This window comes from Halichoerus grypus, chromosome 8 (genome assembly GCF_964656455.1).
Source record: "Halichoerus grypus chromosome 8, mHalGry1.hap1.1, whole genome shotgun sequence".
Taxonomy (NCBI): domain Eukaryota; kingdom Metazoa; phylum Chordata; class Mammalia; order Carnivora; family Phocidae; genus Halichoerus; species Halichoerus grypus.
This window is the reverse complement of record NC_135719.1, coordinates 142726931-142746742: the sequence shown is the minus strand read 5'-3', so window position 1 is coordinate 142746742 and position 19812 is coordinate 142726931. Positions and strand designations below refer to the sequence as shown.

The following is a 19812-nucleotide window of genomic DNA, read 5'->3' as shown; positions in this document are numbered from 1 at the left end:
TCCTACCCAGGTGACCTGGGGCAAGTGCTCTCTGAGGCATCGCTCTGTGCCTCAGTTTCCCCATCTGTCAAACCAGGATAATAATAATAGTGTCAGCTGATGGGGTGGGCAGGAGAGCTCAATGAGATGGTAATGTACCTCAAGTTCCTCGAGCGGTCCTGGCACCTTGGCGAGTGCTCCAGTGATCACTTTGTGTAGCAGGAGTTGTTACAATGCCCCCGTCTTGAGTGCTACCTCCAGGACATGGCAGGAAAACATATCGTTGACAGGCCCAGTGTGGACATGCTTTGACCAAGAGTCTCTTGGTTGACTCTAATAAGGTAGAGAAGAGCATCTGGGGATGTCTTTATCTTCGGCAAAAGGACAGAGGGTTGATTGCATCACACACACACACACACACACACACACACACACACACACGCACAGAGGCAGGCCTTGAAGGCCAGGGGCGCTCTGGGCTGGGGACCTTCCTAGGTGGTGACTCTCCTCCCCTCCCACAGGACAGAGTGAGTCTGCTGGAGCAGATGACCCGGGAGCATGAGCATTTCCAGGCAGATGTGGACGAGTTCCAGCTGTGGCTGAAGGCGGTGGTGGAAAAGGTGAGCAGCTGCGTGGGACGGACCTGCAGACTGTCCACCCAGCACCGTCTCTCCATGCTGCAGGTAAACTGGGCTGTGTCTCTGTCAGAGGGGGCCACTGAGGAAACGCTCAGATCTGGGGGCTCTGTGTTGTCGTTTGTTGGGTGTGCTGGGGGCCACGAGATACAAAATCCACGGCACACAAACCCCACATGAGAAGCCTGGAATCTAGTGCAATATGTTTGGGGCCTCTGCTGCTTTCTGGAAATCTCTGAGCCAGCAGGGCATTTGGAAACCCAAGGCGGGGGCAGCATGGTCTGGACCAGTGGGTCTCAAATAGGGGACATTCCAGCGATGTCTGGAGATACCTTCTGGTGGTGACAGCAGGGAGTGGAGATGCTAATGGCATCTAGTGGGTGGAGGCCCGAGATGCTGTGACGCATCTTGTGACGCACAGAGCAGCCCCCACAATGGAGTGACCCCACTGCAGGTGTCACTATGCCTCGGGTAAGGAACCCTGGCGTAGGCATCAGGCCTGCGGTGGTGAGAGGCTTGGTCCACTCTGGCCTTCCTGAATGGCTGTGACCTTGAATGAGCTTCTGACGTCCTCTGTAAAGGGAGTGTTACTTACCGTCAGTAATTCAAGGACCACATTATAAGTTTTGCCATAGATATACAGCCCCTGTACCATTTATTTCATATTTGTACTTAAGGTGACTCTTTTTTAAAAAAACCAGTGCACAATGACCCAAAAACATCTTACATGACTAGTATGAGAATGTTCATCAGACCATATTTGTCATAGTCCCAAACTGAAAGCAAACTCAGATTTTAATCAGCAGAGTACTGGATAAACATATCGTGGAACAGGAGATATATATATATATATATATGAATACTACTCACAATAAAAAAAATAAAGTACTAATATATACAAGAACATGGAAGAATCTAAAGGGCATTTTGCTGAAAGAAGCCGGTTTCCAAAGCTAATATATTCTATGATTTCAGATATGTGGAGTTCTAGAAGCTTTTGGGATATTAGAAATGCTCTACATTTTGATCACAGTGTGGACTACACGGGTGTGAATATTTCTCAAAACCATCTGAACAGTAGTGCTTAGGATCTATATACTTGACTCCATGCGTTGACAGTGCAATAAAAAAGTGAAATATTTTGAAGGCACTTTCAAACAAAATAGATTTAAAGGTGTTTATATAAATTTTTTTAATTAAAAGCGGATGAATATTTTATTTGAAGGGAAAATTTACATCATTGTCATGAATGGAAAACCAGCACTCACTCCTAATTTGTAGAGAACCATAAAATAAATATAATGAAACCAAATGGGGTCACTAGGCTCTCTTTGGCTCCATACTTCTGCCAGCCGAAGGCTCCAGGCCTGAGGCTGCCTCCGTCCGCGTTAAAAAGGAAGATCAACAAACGTCAGAGAGGGTTGAAGATAGACCCAACAGAGATTTTCTCCTTGACTTAATCAAATGGCTATAAAAGACACCGGAAGGGAATTCTGTCCTCACCTTGCGTGTCAATGCTACGAAGGCAGACAGTCCACTCCTTGGAAAGGCGCCCTGGACTCTAACCTGGGAATCAGGGATGGGTGTTTAGCATGACCTTCCCCGGGGCTCGGGAAAATGCAGCAGATGTTTTCTCTCTCCCCTCATGCTTTTCTCTGTCTCCGCCCCCCCCTGCCCCCTTTAGGACATCGCCGATGATTTTCCCCAGGGTGAGAAGTCCTTGAGGAGGTTGGAGGAACAGGCTGTGGGCATCATCCAGAACACCTCTCCTCTGGGCGCAGAGAGGATCACCGAGGGACTGGAGGACATGCGCAGAGTTCTGGAGAAGCTGTGCGTCCTCTGGAAGGAGGAGGAGGAGCGGCTGCAGGACCTGCTCAGGTCCATGGGGGCCTGTGAGCAGCAGTGGCAGCAGCTGGAGGCCGAGCTGGGAGAGTTCAGGAAGGACCTCCAGAGGCTGGCCAAGGAGGCCCTGGAGCCCGCAGCAAAGGCGGGGACCGAGGACGAGCTGGTGGCCCGCTGGAGACTCTACTCGGTAAGCAGTGTTCGGCTAAGACATGGACCGTCCAGGTGCCCTGTGTGCCTCGGGGCCTCACCACTTGGAGCTCCCTTGCCTGGGGAGGCAGGGGGCGTGAATCAAGCTAAGCCTTAAGTACACCCACTTTAGTTTCCCTGGATCTTTGGTAACCTGAGTTCCCTGGGTGTAATACGCAAATTAGGTGTTTGTACCCATTTTCCAGATGAGGAAACTGAGGCCTGGAGGGATTTCACTCCCCCCACCCCCAACATCCCCAGGATCAAACGATGAGTCAGAGGGTAAATAAGACCAGAGGTGGATTGGCTTTGAGTTTGCCATTCCCTTGCCCAGTGGTGGGATGTGGGGTGGACTTCCTGAGCCCAGAGCAGGGAGAGTTAGGTCAGAGGGAAAGTTCTTCAGTGTAGAGATGATGGGGTTCTGGGGAGACCCAGCAGACAATGCCCATCCTGGGAGGGTGGGGTGGCTTCCCACCCAGACACAGCGTGCAGTCAGAGTGCATTCGCCTTCCTCCCACCCGTGTACACACTCAGGAGGTCTGACTTACGGACAGAGAGATTTCTAAATAAAGATTCACATCCTCCCCCACTCCTATCTTTACTTCCTAACTCACTGGGTTAGCTCCACACTAGCGCCATTAGGGGAAATGTCTAAAAGAAAAACTACCCAGATCCCACCTCCAGTCTGCATTGTTGTTCTGTTTTTTCTCTTCCTTCTAATGCTTGCCTATCTGCAAAAATATTTTTGTGTGGGTAGAAACAAGGCACATAGTGTTTAGGGCTCACTGAGCCTCGTAGCGGCCCAGATTCCCCTGCAGCGACCACCTTTGCCCAGAGGGAACGTGCTTCCTCTTTAGGACTGTCCGCCTCGGCGCGGGTGGAGGTGGAGAGCACAGGGGTCAAGGGCGGGGGCTTTCGGGTCAGACTGCCCGGGCGCAGGTCCAGCATCCTCTCCTTGCTAACTGCGTGGTCCTGGGAGAGGTGCTTTAAACCTCAGTTGTATGCAGAACAGGAATGAACCCACGAAAGCTTAACAAGTGCTTGGCATAGCACCTGCCAAAGCCGGTTCTCAAAGAGGACAAAGTCGGGAGGGAAAGCCTAGAAAGCCCTGCCTCTGTCCCGGCTGTGTGTCAGGAAGCCTGTCCTGAGGCAGGAGGCTGACCACCTCCCTACGAACTCTCTGCCCCACCTGGTTCCAGTGTCTTCTCAATTACAGTCAAGCTGTGACTAACCGCAACCAATGAAAGGAAGCGTGGAATTTCTGACTCAAGACGTTTGTTCGTGGGGGAGCATTCACACGGTTGTCGTTTGCACTTACTGTGCGTTCTGTAGGAGGAAGCAGGCACACACACAGCTGACCTGCTCCATCCCAGCCCTCGGAGTGGCGGGGTGCCCTGGGACGAGGCCCACGAAACCCACCTGCTTCGGCCGGGAGCAGCCGTGGCCCAGCAGAGCAGGGGAAAGGTAGAGGGCACTTATCGCATCTTGCACCAAGAAGGAAATGTGGACTGTTCCCTCTTTTGAGAAACAGGCCTACTTCAGAGAAGGTGGTAGTGTCAGGACCCCAGGTGAGAGAGCCACGTGTTCACCTTCAAATCGACACAGTCCGGTTATTATTTACCTGGCATGCAATGTGCTGAGTGCTGGACAAACCTCTGCCGGTGGGGGGGGGGGTGGGTATTGCCATGATCCCCTTTTATAGATGGGGAAACTGAGGCACTCATGAGTTGACGACTTGCCTGTGGTTATGACCCTACAGGTGGAGGCAGGGATTTGAACTTGAACCTAGACAGTCTAACTCTAGAGCACATGCTTCTAACCCGCTGTAACAGCTCAGACTCCCAGCTTTAGCAAATTAGCACAGTGAGAGGCAAGGACCAGGAGCGAGGACATCAGAGCTCAGGCTGGCCGTGATGTCCTGATCTCTCTGTCCCAGTCCCGAGACCCTCCCCCACAGAGAACAGGGCCAGGGAGTGATCTGTGGCGTCCCCCTGCGGACCAGGCAGGACCATTCATCGGCTTCAGGGAGACTTTTTGTGCCTGAGGTTGAAATCAGAGCAGTTTTGTGGCTAACGCAGCATTGACCACAGCTGCCTCACACGGCCCCACTCCCGGGCATCCCAGCAATCCAGAAACTCAAGATGCCCACATCATGGGTGCAGAAGGCCGAGTGTCTCTTGTCCACAGCGTGGCCAGCCTTCCTGGGAGCGGGTGTGCGGGGCTTCCTCGTGAATGGTTTGGAAACTGCGAGTTCACATACACCAGTTGTGTCTTCCTCTTCTATGAAAACTTGTACGGATTTCATTACATTTGCTTCATGATTGAATGTGGACAGATTCCGCATCCCGCTGCCCATACAGTGTTCCCTCCTGCCCCTAGCAGCTGCCTCCCATCCATCTGAGCTTGCGCCCTTGAGCTCCACGCTGGTCCCAGTTCACTTGCGGTTCGCCCAGGACTGAGGCTGGCTGGTTCACTAGTCCCTGTGAGTGGAGGATCTGGACCAAGGCTCAGGTTGCGTGGGGGGCAGCTGGGGAGGGGCACGGCTAGGCTCCTGCTCTGTAGCCAGTGCCTGGTCAAGGGGGTGGCCCCATTTTACCAATGAGGGAACAGCCCGGGTTGCCCAGCTAGGAAGGGGTCGAGGGGGTTTCCCGGACAGCCTGTGTCATGCCAAAGCCCAGCCCTTTCCACTACCCCATCTCACCTCCTACTGAGCACGGGCCCAGCAAGCGTCAAGGTCAAGGTCAAATTCTGTACTTCCTAGGACAGCAGGAAAGGGCTGTGTCTGGTGTCAGAATGCAGTCCAGCGAGTGGAGTTGGTTCAGGAGTGCTCAGGGGAAATATCCTCTTGGCCTGCCAATAACACGAACCAGATTCACAAAGCACCTTAGATTGTTGTTTTCCTTTAGTGCCGCAGAGTCTAAGAGCCAGAGGGCCCAGCTCCCATGTCAGGTCCACTGTCTACTTGCCCTGCAACCGTCAGGAGACTCTCAGCCAGAGTTCCCTTGGGTATACAATGGGGACACGGAGAATTACTTCCTAGGGTCTTTGCCCAGCTTCAGTGAATGGGACACCCAGAGCACTCAGCATGGTGCAGTGTTCCCAAGATACTCGTTGTTTGTATTATTAGGTGTGGGCCCTCAGGACAACACTGAGGTCAGTGATAATAGAAAAACCAGGTTGGTGAGAGCAAATGCCAAGGTCAGGGCACAGAGCGGGAGAGCGGGGCTGAGCTTCCGGAGACCCCAGTCCCTGCCCTGGGTGACGGGCTTCTCCCAGGCTAGCCCACTCCCACCTGCCACACTCGTCCCCCGGTCACTGACTCTCCCACGCCCCTCTGGTTTCGTCCCTGTGTCGTAGGCGACGCGGACAGCGCTGGTGGCCGAAGAGCCCCGGGTGGCCCGGCTGCAGGCCCAGCTGAAGGAGCTCATCGCCCTCTCCCGTAACCCGCAGCCTCTCTCCGACAGCGTGGTCGCTGCCCTCCAGGAGTTCCAGAGGTATCCGGGCTGAGGGAGGTGGGACTCGGGCTGTGCCTTGAACCTCACGCTCAAAGGGTCTTCTGACCTCATCGAAGGCCATCACACCTGGTAACTCTAACATAATTCTGGCGCCCTCAACCCCTGGCATTTTGTTCCCAGAAGGAGGACTGGACTTAGCTTTGTTCCATGCAGCGTGGCTCATTCACCGACTTCCATCCCATCTCTGTGTAGCATCACAGTGGGGAAGCGTCCACCACGTAATGGCCAAAGGGAGGGCTCTTCAATAGACAAACACCACCCTGCTGCCTGCAGATGGTGCTGACTCAGCATCCGAGCCTGTCTTCAGACCAGCCTCTACCTCCGCCTTGGCCCCTGGGCTCAGGCAGAGCCGGGGCTCCAGTGTCCTAGCTCAGCAAACACCAGCAAATCAAAGATCCACCCGCGCTGGAGCTGAGCACAGTGTAAATTTGCAACCTGTAGCTATTTTTGCTCCGTGAGCCTCAGAGGTGTTGTGAACACAGCGCAACTGTCCATGTATCCAGAGCACTTTGCGTCCTTCCGCCTGATACAGAGCTTCCTTCCAAATGAACTTGGGGGGCTCCCCCTTGCTGTGTGTCTATACCTCAGAGCAGGGGCCCGGATCCAGCTTCTCTTGTTGAGGTTTTATGTGCTGGCTCTCTATGACTGGAAGTTGTAGTTGAGAGATTATTTCTAGAAATTATTAAGGCCCAGGGTGATGGTCTCTTCGATTTTGCTTTAGCTCCTGCGAGGTGCCTGGGGATAGGCAGTACCAGGCTAGGGGCTCCATGATTCCTCTTCGAGGCTTGAGACTCTCTGGTCATGAGGCTGGGCTGCAAGTCTGTCTGAGAACTGGCTTACTTCCAGTGCATGTTAATCCAGAGGGGGAGACCTCTGAGGCCCCGTGGCCACTCCCAGCAGCCTGTGGATGGGGGAGAGCCCACCATGGGGATAGTGTGCGCTGGGCTCCCTCGGGGTCCCGGTAGAGGCCTCAGTTCTGAACTGACCCCTCTCTCCCCCTTGCAGCATGAAGGGGAAGAGCACCAAGCTTCGCAATGCCACAGGGCTGGAGCTGTGGCAGCGTTTCCAGCGGCCTCTGCAGGATCTGCAGCTGTGGAGGGCCCTGGCCCAGAGGCTCCTGGATGTTACCGCCAGCCTGCCAGACCTGCCCTCCATTCACACCTTCCTGCCCCAGATCGAGGTAACCAGGTCCCGCCAGGAGGGCTGACCAGTGCGGGGGCGGGGGGGAGGAGGGAGGCCCCCAGCCAGACATGACACCGTAGCCCGACTTCTAGGGAAAGGCGTGTTCCTGGGTGCTCCAGGAATCTGGGTAGAGTTTGCTGCACCCTGCCTGGCAAGTCCTGAGTTGGCACAGGAAATGTTATCAGTGACAAAGGTCATCCTCAATTCTTGGGTGGACCGCAGGACTTTGTACTGACCCTCCCACACCCTTTCCCTCCAGGATCCTCCTGCAGATGGTCCTCTGGGGGAAGCATGAGCAATTCTAAGGGAGAGCATGTGAGGCCATTACCTTTACTGCATGTGTATCAGTTAGGATGCATGTGACAAGTGACAGAAATTCTGACCAATGGCAGCTTAAAATCCAGAGGCTTCCAGGTGGTTCAGGGCTGGCTTGATAGCTCAGCAGTATCTTCTAGGACCCAGGCTCTTTCTAGCTCCAAGCCACATCTCCCTTCATGGCCCCAAGATGGCTGCCACCACAGCAAGCTTGCATCTTCACGTGAACAACATCTTGTTCAGGAAGGAACAGCAAGGGGGCAAAAAGGCTTTCTCTATTCACCATTTTGAACAGGGAGGCAAACCCTCCTTCCCAGAAGCCCAGGCAGATTCCTTACCTAGCATTGGCCAGGTCACATGACTATCCCTCGGCCAATCACTGGCTGAGAATGATGGGATTGCCAGGACCAGCTTATATGGATTATAGACATAACCCTGTGTTAAAATGTGATCAAAGAAGACAATTTAGATGATACGAACAAACTTTATTTAACACTTCATGAAGTGGACAGCCTCCTTTTGGAGAACTGCAAAATGGGGCAGACGGCCAGAAGGTTTCGTAGGATGCAGAATAAAGAACAAGGAAAAAACAGATAGAAAATATCTGATTGGCCAATGGCCAGCCTTGTTTGGGTTGAGAAGGCCGAGAGTTGGCTTGATGTTTGGGGATCGCAGACTAGATATAATGCGTTTCTGGCCAAGCAGAGCATTTACGAGAACTCAAAACTTACCTGGAAGTTTCACTTTGTTGCCTGGCATTCGGTAGAGCATGCCACTCTTGAGCTCAGGGTCATGAGTTCGAGCCCCATGTTGGGCATAAAGCTTACTTTAAAAAAAAAAAAAGTGGGTCAAGCAGCCCCATCTTGACCCTAGAAATTTATTTCGACACCTGTGACTGGGCACTTTGCCATCTAGACACAATGCTCGTTGTTGGGTGAGCAAGAAGGAATGAATGTTGGGTGAGCAGACGATGGCATCTACCACAACTGCCCATCAACAGGCAGGCTCTGATTAGCCTGTCAACACTGCCTGATGGTATCCTGTGGAGCTCTGATGTCCATAAAATACTTTCAGGTCCAGCGAGTCTAAGACATACTGAGTGGGAGGAGACACAAAAGAGTATCAGATCATAAGCCTCATTTTATATTAATTTTCATTCTGGTTATGAAAGTCGTGCCTGCTTGGAGATGTAAAGATTTGTGAAGAAGGAAACAAAAAACGCCCAAAATCCCACAAACCCTTAGGACCACTGTTAACATGTGGAGGGACACAACATCACATTTTCTATCCAACCTGGTATTTCTGGGGAGGCCCTTCAACACATGTAAAATTCACTTTGCGGAGCCCTGAGGGTTTTACATGTGTCAGAAAAATCAATTTTAGCTCAGACAATCCCAAGTAATACCATACCCTTTATATCTGATGAAAATCCATCTAGCCATTTCTATGCAATATGGTCACCAATAGACAGAAGCCTTAAATAATTCATGACAATTTTCGCGTATTTGGGATCATGTTATATAGTTGTATATTCTGATACTTTTCGTTGGCACATCTGAGCTTTTTCTTGGCACAGGGGACACCTCCAGATCACCTGGCCTGGAGACCAGCAAGGTTTACAATTGTGGTCCCACAGAACTATATATATTCACGTAAGAGCTGCTGCCTGAGAGTCTGGCTTCTAATCAGCCTGAAACTGGATGTTGATTGATTCCTTTTTCCCACACACTGGCAGGTCTTGGTACTCCCTCAACAATGGGAGCTATTAGAAATAAATTAGGCTGGTGGTGCCTGGCTGGCTCATTCGGTAGAGCATGCCACTCTTGAGCTCAGGGTCATGAGTTCGAGCCCCATGTTGGGCATAAAGCTTACTTTAAAAAAAAAAAACAAAAACAGGCTGCTTAGACAAGCACAAAAGTTTAAGAGACAACCAAGAGCTAGGGCAAGGTTGAACAATAAGTTTAATATCCTATACAAGGCCACTTCTTCAAGACTGGGAGAGGTAGCTTCTTCGCCTAATACATAGAAACAAACATTGATTGCTAAGCAAAATGAGGAAACAAGGAATATGTTCCAAATGAAAGAGCAAGATAAAACCTCAGAAAAAAAAAAAAACCTAATGAAATGGAAATAAGTAGTATACCTGATAAAGAGTCCAAAGTCATGGTCGTAAAGATGCTCACTGATCTTGGGAGAAGAATGGGTGAACACAACGAGAACTTCAACAAAAATAAAATAAAATAAAATAAAATACAAGAAAGTACCAAACAGAAGTCACAGAACCAAAGAATACAGTGACTGAACTGAAAAATACACTAGAGGGTTCAGGAGCAGATGAGACGTGGCAGAGGAAGGGATCTGTGATCTAGAAGACAGGGTACTGGAGCACACTCAGAGCAGCAAAAAGAAAAAAAGAATTTTAAAAAGTGCAAATAGCTTAAGGGACCTCTGAGACAACACCAGACAGAATAACATTTGCATTATAGATGTCCCAGAAGGAGAAGAGAGATAAAGGGGGGCAGAAAACTTACTTGAAGAAGTAAAGACTGAAAACTTCCCTAACCTGGGGAAGGAAACAAACATCCAGGCCCAGGAAGCTCAGAGAGTTCCAAATAAGATGAACCCCAAGTGACCCATACCGAGACACATGATAATTAAAATGTCGAAACTTAAAGAAAGAATCTTAAAAGTAGCAAGAGAAAAATAATGTGTTACGTACAAGGGAACCTTCAGGAGACTATAGGCAGATTTTTCAGCAGAAACTGGGCAGAGGGTCTGAATAGGCATTTTTCCAAAGAAAACATACAGGTGGCCAACAGGCATATGAAAAGGTGCTCAACATCACTCATCATCTGGGAAATGCAAAACCACAATGAGATATCACCTCACACCTGTCAGAATGGCTAGTATCAAAAAGATAAGAAAGATAAGAAATAACAAGTGTTAGTGAGGATATGGAGAAAAGGGAACCCTCGTGCACTGTTGGTGGGGATATAAAGTGATGCAGCCACTGTGGAAAACAGTATGAAAGTTCCTCAAAAAATTAAAAGTAGAACTACCCTATGATTCAGCAATTCCACTTCTGGGTATTTATCTAAAGAAAACAAAAAACACTAATTCGAAAAGGTATCTGCACCTCCATGTTCATTGCATCATTATTTACAATAGTGAAGGCCTGAAAACAACCAAAGTGTGCACTGATGGATGAATGGATGAAAGAAGATGTGATGTGTATATATATATATATATATATATATATATATATGTAATATATAATGGAATGCTACTCAACCATAAAAAAGAATGAAATCTTGCCACTTACAGTAACATGGATGGATCTTGGGGGCATTATATTAAGTGAAATAAGTCAAGCAGAGAAAGACAAATACCACACGATCCCACCTCTATGTGGAATCTCAAAAAACAAACAAAACAAAACTCGTAGACACAGAGAACAGAATGATGGTGGCCAATGGGGCGGAGTGTCGGGGGTAGGCAAAATGACTGAAGGGGGTCCAAGGGGTACAAACTTGCAGTTATAGAATAAATAAGTCATGGGAATGTCAGGTCCAGCATGGTGACTGTTGTCAATATTGTAATGCATAGTGAAAATTGCCAAAAGAGTAAATCTTAAAAGTTCTCATTGTCATTAGGAAAAAATAATTCTAACTTTCTATGGTGACGGATGGTACTAGATTTATTGTGGTGATCATTTTTGCAGCATATACAAATATCGACTCGTTATGTTGTGCATCTCAAACCAATATAATGTTATATGTCTATTATACTTCAACTACAAATTTAAGGAAAAAAGATAAAATGTTTCCAAAAAGTCATCACTCTAAATGGCTGCATAATATGCTTTTCCATTCTTACAATATTTAGGTTGTTTCCAGTTTTCCTTGTCATCAGTTGTATATGTTGAATACCTATGTACACAGATTTTGATCTCCATTTCCATCATTTTCCTCCTCATGTTGCTGATGAGGGACCGGAGCCAGAGAGAAGTTAGGGCGTTTGTTCAAGGTCAGGCCACTTGAGAGGCAGAGCTGAGGCCAGAATGATGGGTTCTAGCCTCTCCTCTTGTATTCTTATTCCTGCTTTCACACTGGGTCCTGGGAACAGGTTTATGAAGCAGGCAAGGCAAGACAATTTTATTATTATCCTTTGACTGTTAAGGAAACTGTGTCCCAGAGAGGGGAAGGCACTTGCTCAAGGTCACACAGCAACTGAGTGTCAGGGCTGGCTTTGACCCCGGTCTGTTTGACTTGGCAGCAGGTGCTTTTCCCGCTGGATCACAATTGCATTTCCGTCCTGTCCTTCTCACTGGAGCAGAAAGCTAACCAGGACCTGTACCAGGCAGGAGGGAGAGGTACTGTCTTTCTAGAATGTGACTCAGGACTCCCAGGACAGGAGTCTCGCAGAGCAGTGTTTTGGAAAAGTGGGCAGGACTGGGTTTGTCCATGTTTAAATGCTGTTTGCTGCTGGGATCATGTCTTGGATTACGCTCACCAGGCTTTCCCAGGAAGGATGGCTTTCAGGGGCTAAGCTCAAGCTGCCAGCCCTATACGTCTTGGCTCAGCTCCTACACCTAGCCTCAGGGTAGCCTATGGACTTGCAAAGTTCCTCCAGAACTGAGACACTAGGTCCCAACGTTGGACATGGCTGAAATATTCGTTTCCGGGGGTGACTGTAACAAAGTGCCCAAACTCAGTGGCTTAGAGCAACAGAACCTCATTCTCTCATGGTTCCAGAGACAGCAAGGCCACGATCAGGGTGTCTGGAGGGCCATGCTGTCTCTGAAGCCTCTAGGGGAGAAGCCTTCCCTGCTTCCACTAGCTCCTGGTGTTTGCTGGTGGTTGTTGGTGTTCACTGGCCTGTAGACCCATCCCTCCAATCTCAGCCTCTGTGGTCACATGGACAGCTTCTCCCCTTCTCTTCCCTCCACGTGTGTGTGTCTGGGTCCAGATTTCCCCTTTTAATAAGCGCATGGGTCACATTGGATTCGGGTCCACCCTAGTGACCTCATTTCAACTTGGTTACCCCGGTAAGGACCCTATCTCCAAATAAAGTCACATTCGGAGGTAGTTGTGGGGGATGGTGGCTAAGACTTCATATCTTTTTGCAGGGAACACAGTTCATCCCGTAAGAGCTGGGGTAATGACCCTAGCAGAGAAGGGCCGTCTGTTAGTGTGTGCTCGCTGTGGGATGTGCACCATGTTAAATGCTGTCTAGGCCTCCCCTCATGTCAGCCTCATACAGCCCCATAAGTTGGGTGTGACTACGCCTGTTTTTTGCAGATAAGGAGACTGAGTCTCAGAACTACCCAAGGCCTCCCAGCTAGTACGGAATTCACACTCACGAGGGCCAGGCCGAATTCTTAACTCCTGTGTCCAGGTTTGCTGAAAAGGGAGTGCAGGGCACCTTCTCCCTAAAGAGGCTTGTCCTCTCTCTGGCTGATCACAAGCCACATGCCTTCGTGGGAAGGTTAAACCAATTCAGTTGTGTCCGCCATGTTTGTGCGCCCTTCCTCTGGGGACTCTCTCTGCCCTCCCAGGGCTGCTGGCAAAATTGCCTCCTCTAGTGAGCCTTCTCAGATTTCCCCAACCAGGAGTGTTCAGCTCTGCCTTGAACACCCATAGGGTTCTGTCGAAACTTTAAGGGAAATGATCACTTTGTGCCCTGAATTATAGTTACCTACCTGGCTGGGGGTCTTTGTTCTTCCTTCCCAGCTCTGCAGCTAGCTCAGTATCTCAGCAACATCACACGTATAAAATGGAAGGACTCTGGCCAGCTAAAGACAAGACCCTTGGCCTCCGGGCCCCTGGGCCCTCAGAGCAGCAAGACGTGCTTACCCCAAGCAGCGAATTAAGCAGCAGGAACCCGAGGCTTGGCCCAGGGCTTTGGGGCGGGAAGAGGGAGTGTAGGCTGGGGATGTGGTCAGGGCAGGCTTCCTGGAGGAGGTGGGGCCTAGGCTGTGCTGAGTTCTGGCTGCGTGGGAGCCAGCTACTCATCACATAAGTCTCCTTTAGGTCCTTCCTTCACCTGGCGAGCTCCTACACATCACGATTCCACGCACGTGTCACCTCCTCTGGGGGGCCTTCCTGAATTCCCACTGACCATGCTCCCCTAGGCCCCTAGCCCCTTCAGAATGTCCTAAACAGCACCCCCAGGGGTAGTCCCACTGCTGTCGGCGATGGGGGGGGTCACTGAGGAAAGGATCACCGGACAGTGGCAGTGGGGGTGGCTAGGGAGGAGGTGGAGTTCTTGCCCAGGCTTTGGTGATAAGATGGAAGTGGGGGGCGAGAGAGCAATCGCGTTGACCCTGAAATGCAGGGCCTCCCTGATGCACCCTGCCGCCGCCTCCACCCCCGGCACAAAGGCGTGCGTCCCGCGGGGCACGTGCAGCAGGACAGACGCGCTCCTGGACAGCTTCCCAGCCCGGGCCTGCCCTGCCGGGGCCCTGGGCTCACTGGACGCCTTGTCTGCCGTAGGCGGCCCTGGCCGAAAGCTCCCGCTTGAAGGAGCAGCTCACGGTGCTGCAGCTGAAGAAAGACCTGCTGAGGAGCGTCTTCGGCCAGGACAGAGCGGCGGCCCTCTTGGAGCAGGTGGTGAGCTCCGTGCGGGACCGGGACCTGCTGCACAACAGCCTTCTGCAGAGGAAAAGCAAGCTGCAGGTGGGTGTCCCGGGCCTTCCTGGGAGGGAGGGGGGCGGCCTGCATTCCTGCCTCAGCTGCACCACTGGCCGCTGGGTGGCCTGCCCTCTCCCTCTGTCCCCACGGCCTCAGCTCCTCGGCTGTACACCGGCTGCAGTGAACGAGCGAGCCTTCTCACTGGTGTCCTAGGCACCTGCCGCCCCCACCTCTGCCCCCCCCAAGCCCCCCTCTACACCGCTGTCACACAGAACTGGCTTCCCCAGAGGGCTGGGGGCGGGTGTCAAAGGAGAAAATGCAGAGAAAATCGCCTGTAAAATTAAACCACCATAGAGCTGAACGCCAATATTATTAGGAACACATATCTGAATGACGACCCCGAAGTTGAGGTGTAAGGTGGCAGGTGATGGGGAGTGTATTCTTTCACATAACAGACATGAGCTGAGCGTGAGCTGCTCACGGGGCTCTGAGAGGGGCCGGGCCCTCACCGGGAGCTTCTTTCACATCTGGGATCTGTCTCACCCGAGGAGCCAACATTCAGCCCACATCTGAGGGTCGGTGGGGCAGAGGGTCTCTGCGGCAGCTCGTCCAGCTCTGCCCTTGGAGCCAGAGAGCAGCTGTAAAGGAGTGGGCATGGCTGTGTCCCAATAAAACTTTATTTACAAAAACGGGCCTCTGGTGGGATCTGGTGTGGACGTGTTACGAGATGTAGTTCTGTACTAGAGAGCAGAACAGCCGTCATGTGAGGACCCCACGGTGATTCCAAGGAGGGCGTCCAACCCCCGCAAGGGCTCCAGGAAGGCTTCCTGGAGGGGGTGATGCCTGAGTGGGTATGAGGCAGCCAGGAGAAGGCTGAAGAAAGAGCCGTGTTGCTGTGAGTGGCAGGTTGTACAAAGTGCCTGTGAGGAAATTTCTTAATTTCTGTGCTGCCCATTGTGTGTCTCCGCAGAGCTTGCTGGCCCAACACAAAGATTTTGGGACTGCTTTTAAGCCCCTCCAGAAGAAGCTCTCAGACCTCCGTGGCAGGGTCCAAGCTGAGAATGGGCTTCAGCAGGACCTTCCTGGGAAACAGGCCCAGCTTTCAAGATTGCAGGTAAGGGCTTGGTGGGGCCCGAGTGGCCTGGCTCGGGTTCTCCACTGCGCCCAGAAGCAGCTCCCCTCCGGCAGCAGTAACTGGCCAGACAGCCACCACCGAGCCCCTTCACCTGAGCTCTGAACCTTTCGTCTGAATCGCTGCTGATTTATCTGGTGGTTTCTGGCCTCTGAGAGACCTTTCGTACCTGCAAACTGCTGATTCTGGAGCCCAACAAAATGATGTTTACTCTGTGATTCCAAAGTCTAACATGTGTATTCATTTTTCTTTAAATTGCTTTGCTAAGTGTTCCTCATGAGTACAGAGGTCCAGTTAAATAATCAGATTTTGAAAGTAAGAATAAATGTTTTAAAACACATGCAGGGCGCCTGGGTGGCTCAGTCGTTAAGCGTCTGCCTTCGGCTCAGGTCATGATCCCAGGGTCCTGGGATCGAGCCCCGCATCGGGCTCCCTGCTTGGCGGGAAGCCTGCTTCTCCCTTTCCCACTCCCCCTGCTTGTGTTCCCTCTCTCACTGTGTCTCTCTCTGTTAAATAAATAAAATCTTTAAAAAAAAAACACATGCAGACTACACACAGGCTGACTGTTGATAATTATCGGCTTGATAAGGAGCTTGAAAGATTTTAAATGCGTGCGATACAATTATTTTAAAACTCCAGCATAGCTCATGCCTACATTAAGAGGGTTCTTGGGAAGACATTAAAAATGGTGCATTTGGGGGCTTTGAAACTCAAGTTGGGGTGTGATTCTTCACAAAGAGAGGTGGTCATCAAGTAAGAGTTCAGATGGGAGTTTGCTCCCCAGAGACGCCTTACAGGCTGGTGTCCCAGAATTTTTTTTTTTTTTTTTAAGATTTTGTTTATTTATTTGACAGAACGAGAGAGAGACAGCTCAAGCAGGGGGAGTGGCAGGCAGAGGGAGAGGGAGAAGCAGACTCTCTGGTGAGCAGAGAGCATGATGTAGGGCTCGATCCCAGGACTCTGGGATCATGACCTGAGCCAAAGGCAGACACTTAACAGACTGAGCCACCCAGGCGCCCCATCCCAGAATATTTTTGTCTCCTTTTAAAAATCTCACCAGCTCTGAGAGGAGGCCCATCAGATGGCCATATGGTGCAGCTCTCGGGGTGGGGTAGCCCCATCATGCCAGGACCCTCCCAAGCTCCCCCACTCAGAGGCCCCTCCCCATCCTGATCAGCTCCCATGACAAGAGGCAAACAGGACAGCCACACTTGCTGCTTTTCCTGCAGGGACTGCAGGAAGAGGTGCTGGACCTGGGGGCACAGATGGAGGCCACGAGGCCTCTCGTCCAGGGGAACCCCGGCCACCAGCACAAAATGGACCAGATTTCCACCGACTACCAGGCCCTGAAGAGGTCTCTGGAGGTAAGCCCAGGCACCTGGGATCCTACACTCCGGGGCTCTTTCTCTGCCTTTTCTTCCTTTTTCCTTCAAACCTTTCCATTTTTCTTTTTCCCTTCCTTTCTTCTCTTCCTCATTCATTCAGCAGATGATTATTGAGCGCCTCCTGTATGCCAGGCAGTGTTCTGGGCCCCAGCCAGACAGCCAAAGCCCCTGCTCCCTGGGGGGTTATATTCTAGTGGGTAGTTGGACCATGAGTCAGCAAAACAGCAGGTTCAGATACAAATCCAGGTGTGCCAGGAGGCCAAGGAACAGAACAGGCTGCTCTGCTCCCCACAGCAGCCCTGGGGTGCAGTGGGCATTGGCTGTGTTAAAGGCAATTGAACGTTGCACGGCGGCTGCTCGGAGCCTCCTCTGCAGTGCCCTCTAGCGGCCGCCTGGGGCTCCGTGGGGTACGTACATTTCTGATGGCCCCTTGAGCCCTGGGAATGGAATGGGGTGCAGGCTTCTTCAAAACTGGCCTGAGGACAAGTTTCAGTGGCTGATTCAGATGGGGGCCTGGGACTGCCTTTGTCACAAGTACCCTGGGGATTGTGGAGCCGGCTGTCAGGCAGCCATTCCTCAAGAAAACTTAGTCTAAGGTGGGCTTCTCCACTCTACCAGACCCAGCCTATTTTAATAACAAATGTTCCCAACATCCCATGCCATCCCGAAACTCAGAGAGAGTATAAGTGACCCACACAATTTAAGAATGGCATGTAATGCCCTTCCTGTAATAGGAAAGAAAAAAGGCAAGTTAGAATAAAATGCTTGTCTTGCATGTAAGCGCTGAAGGTGGTCACAGGAAGATGCGCCCCGCCTGGGTGACAGCCGAAATGCCTCTACTTTATGAGATTCTCTGAAAATGTGAACAACCTTTGGTGAAGTTTCAGTCACACCAAAGCACAGTCTTCCATCCGCTGATGAAATAGAGGCATTCCTGGAAAAATCAGCGTGTTTATTAGAACTGCAGAAACCTCTGTGTTTGTCCCTCATCTGGGGAAAGTGCCCGAGCTCGGGTCACGATGGGCAGGGTTTTCAGCACTGTGGATTCAGGCGGGGCTCGAGGAAACCTGGCAGGCCGTGGGGCAGCAGGATGGGAACACCTGTCGCTCTCACTGTATCTGCAGGTGTCATCCCTGCCCCATCACTGTCACAACAATCAAGCCCCCCTCCCCCCCCACCCCGCCCCGTGAGCTTCCAGGAAACACGGCTTCACCTGAAGATGCCCATCGATCTAAGTGATGCATAAGGTCTAGATGAACTAATGCTGGCGGAATGCTGATACTCCAATGCTCTCGTGACTCTTCATTTATTGTCTACATACTTCTTCTAAGAAGTCGTGCCCCCCTTTTATTACTGTGGTACTCAGGGCTTTTTAAATCTAATAAGTGCTAATAAGTCCTTCCCCCACAGCCCAGGTGATCCTCCTGTCTCCCCCTGGGGGGCACATACCCCCCTAAGCGACCCGAGGCTATTGAAAGCATGGGGTCTGAGCTGGTGAGCAGGGGACAGGAGGGGTGGTGGTGGTGGCGACATTGTGGAGAAGTGGAGTCTTAGGTGACTCTTCAGGCTCTGGTCACTGGTTTGTTGCAGGAAGATGGGATGCACTGTCTCTGCGTCCCCAGCTCTAGTGGGCCTGGCGTCCAATGGTGTCAGCCAGCATCTGGAATGCAGGAGGGCAGGGCCCATGGTGGCCTCTGCCAGGGATCACAGGAGACCCTGGGGTCTGAGTGCTCTGCAGTGGGCTGAGAGGGAGGGCTCAGAGGGCCCCAGGTTGGGTGACCAGGAGGACAGGGGCCCTCCTTCCCTGAAGACAGAAGAACGAGGCCCCAGCCTCAGAGAGCTGAGAGTGGCTGACCCAGGGGGGGGGGGAAAAAGCAAGACCATTTTCAAAAATTATCAGAGTATAATCAGATATAGAAAAGCAAACATCTAAGTGTGTAGTTTGATGAATTTTTTAAAACTGTCCACATTACCAGTACCCAGATCATGACACAGAATCACAGAATAATAGTGGCTTCACCCAGCCCCCAAAGCCCCTCCTGCCCCCCACGGTCACTGCCCACCACTCCTGGCACCTGACTTTCAACTTGGAACACCATGGATTGGGTTTGCCTGATTTTATACGTTATTTTCATTGAATCAGAAACGTTTTCTTTTGTCTCTGGCTTCTAGCTGTCCGCTCATTCATAATGTATTAGATTGTTGCGTAGATTGCTCATTCTTGCTGCTGTAAAATATTCCACTGTCTGAAGCGACCTCAACATACGTATCCGTACTTCTGTTGATGGCCACTTGGGTAGTTTCCAGTTTGGGGCTATCAGAAGCAACACCACATGCATGCCTTTTGGTGAAAATATATTTGTATCTGTTACGTAGACACCCGGGGTGAAACGGTTGGGTCATAGGGATGCCTGTGTTCAGTTGTAGTAGATACTGACCTAGGGTTTCCCCCAGTGGGGTATGACTGACACCCACACTAGCGGTGGGCAGGAGCTCCGATTGCCCACACCCTCATCCAGACATGGTACCGTCTATAGAAGTTAAGACAGGCTTAGAGATACTTTAAACCAGAGTTGGTTTTTCCAGAATAAATTCTCTGTCCTGGGCAGAAGGGAGGACTCACCTCTTGTGTTCCTGCTGGGTGGGGAGCCCTGGCGGGGGGGCATCTTGCCCCAGGGCAGGTCCGGGGGTCCTGCAGAATGGAGGGGCCCGGAGTCCCAGTGGCCGCCAGCGCTCAGAGCACCCTGGGCCCCCCGGGGCTGTGCTATAGGACCTCACGGACAGGAGCCAGCAGAGCGTGCGGGAACACTGCACCTTCCACCACGAGCTGCTGGAGCTGCGACAGTGGATTGCCATGGTCACTCAGAAGCTGGAATCACACCAGGAGGATGCGGGCCCATGGGACGCCCAGTCCCAAGAGGTCAAAGTCGAGGTAAGGTGGCTGTCCCAGTTCCCTCACTTGCCTCCCAGAAGGCAGGCTTGGGAGGCCAAAGATTCCACACGGGG

The 19812-nt window shown here is 51.4% G+C and overlaps 1 protein-coding gene across 4 annotated transcripts in view; it reads left to right on the top strand.

Annotated features, from left to right (window-relative positions):
* The window catches only part of SYNE3 (spectrin repeat containing nuclear envelope family member 3), a 95687-nt gene that overhangs the window by 52101 nt on the left and 23774 nt on the right, over window positions 1–19812 (top strand). For 3 of the 4 annotated variants that reach the window (XM_078054165.1, XM_078054166.1, XM_036106151.2), the window contains exons 5-12: window positions 501–662; window positions 2299–2646; window positions 6003–6139; window positions 7166–7340; window positions 14152–14334; window positions 15260–15403; window positions 16651–16785; window positions 19577–19738. In XM_078054165.1, the coding sequence (XP_077910291.1) occupies window positions 501–662; window positions 2299–2646; window positions 6003–6139; window positions 7166–7340; window positions 14152–14334; window positions 15260–15403; window positions 16651–16785; window positions 19577–19738 (1446 nt within the window). Of the gene's footprint in view, window positions 1–500; window positions 663–2298; window positions 2647–6002; window positions 6140–7165; window positions 7341–14151; window positions 14335–15259; window positions 15404–16650; window positions 16786–17930; window positions 18209–19576; window positions 19739–19812 lie in introns of those variants that run through there. The other variant, XM_078054167.1, reaches the window with a different exon arrangement.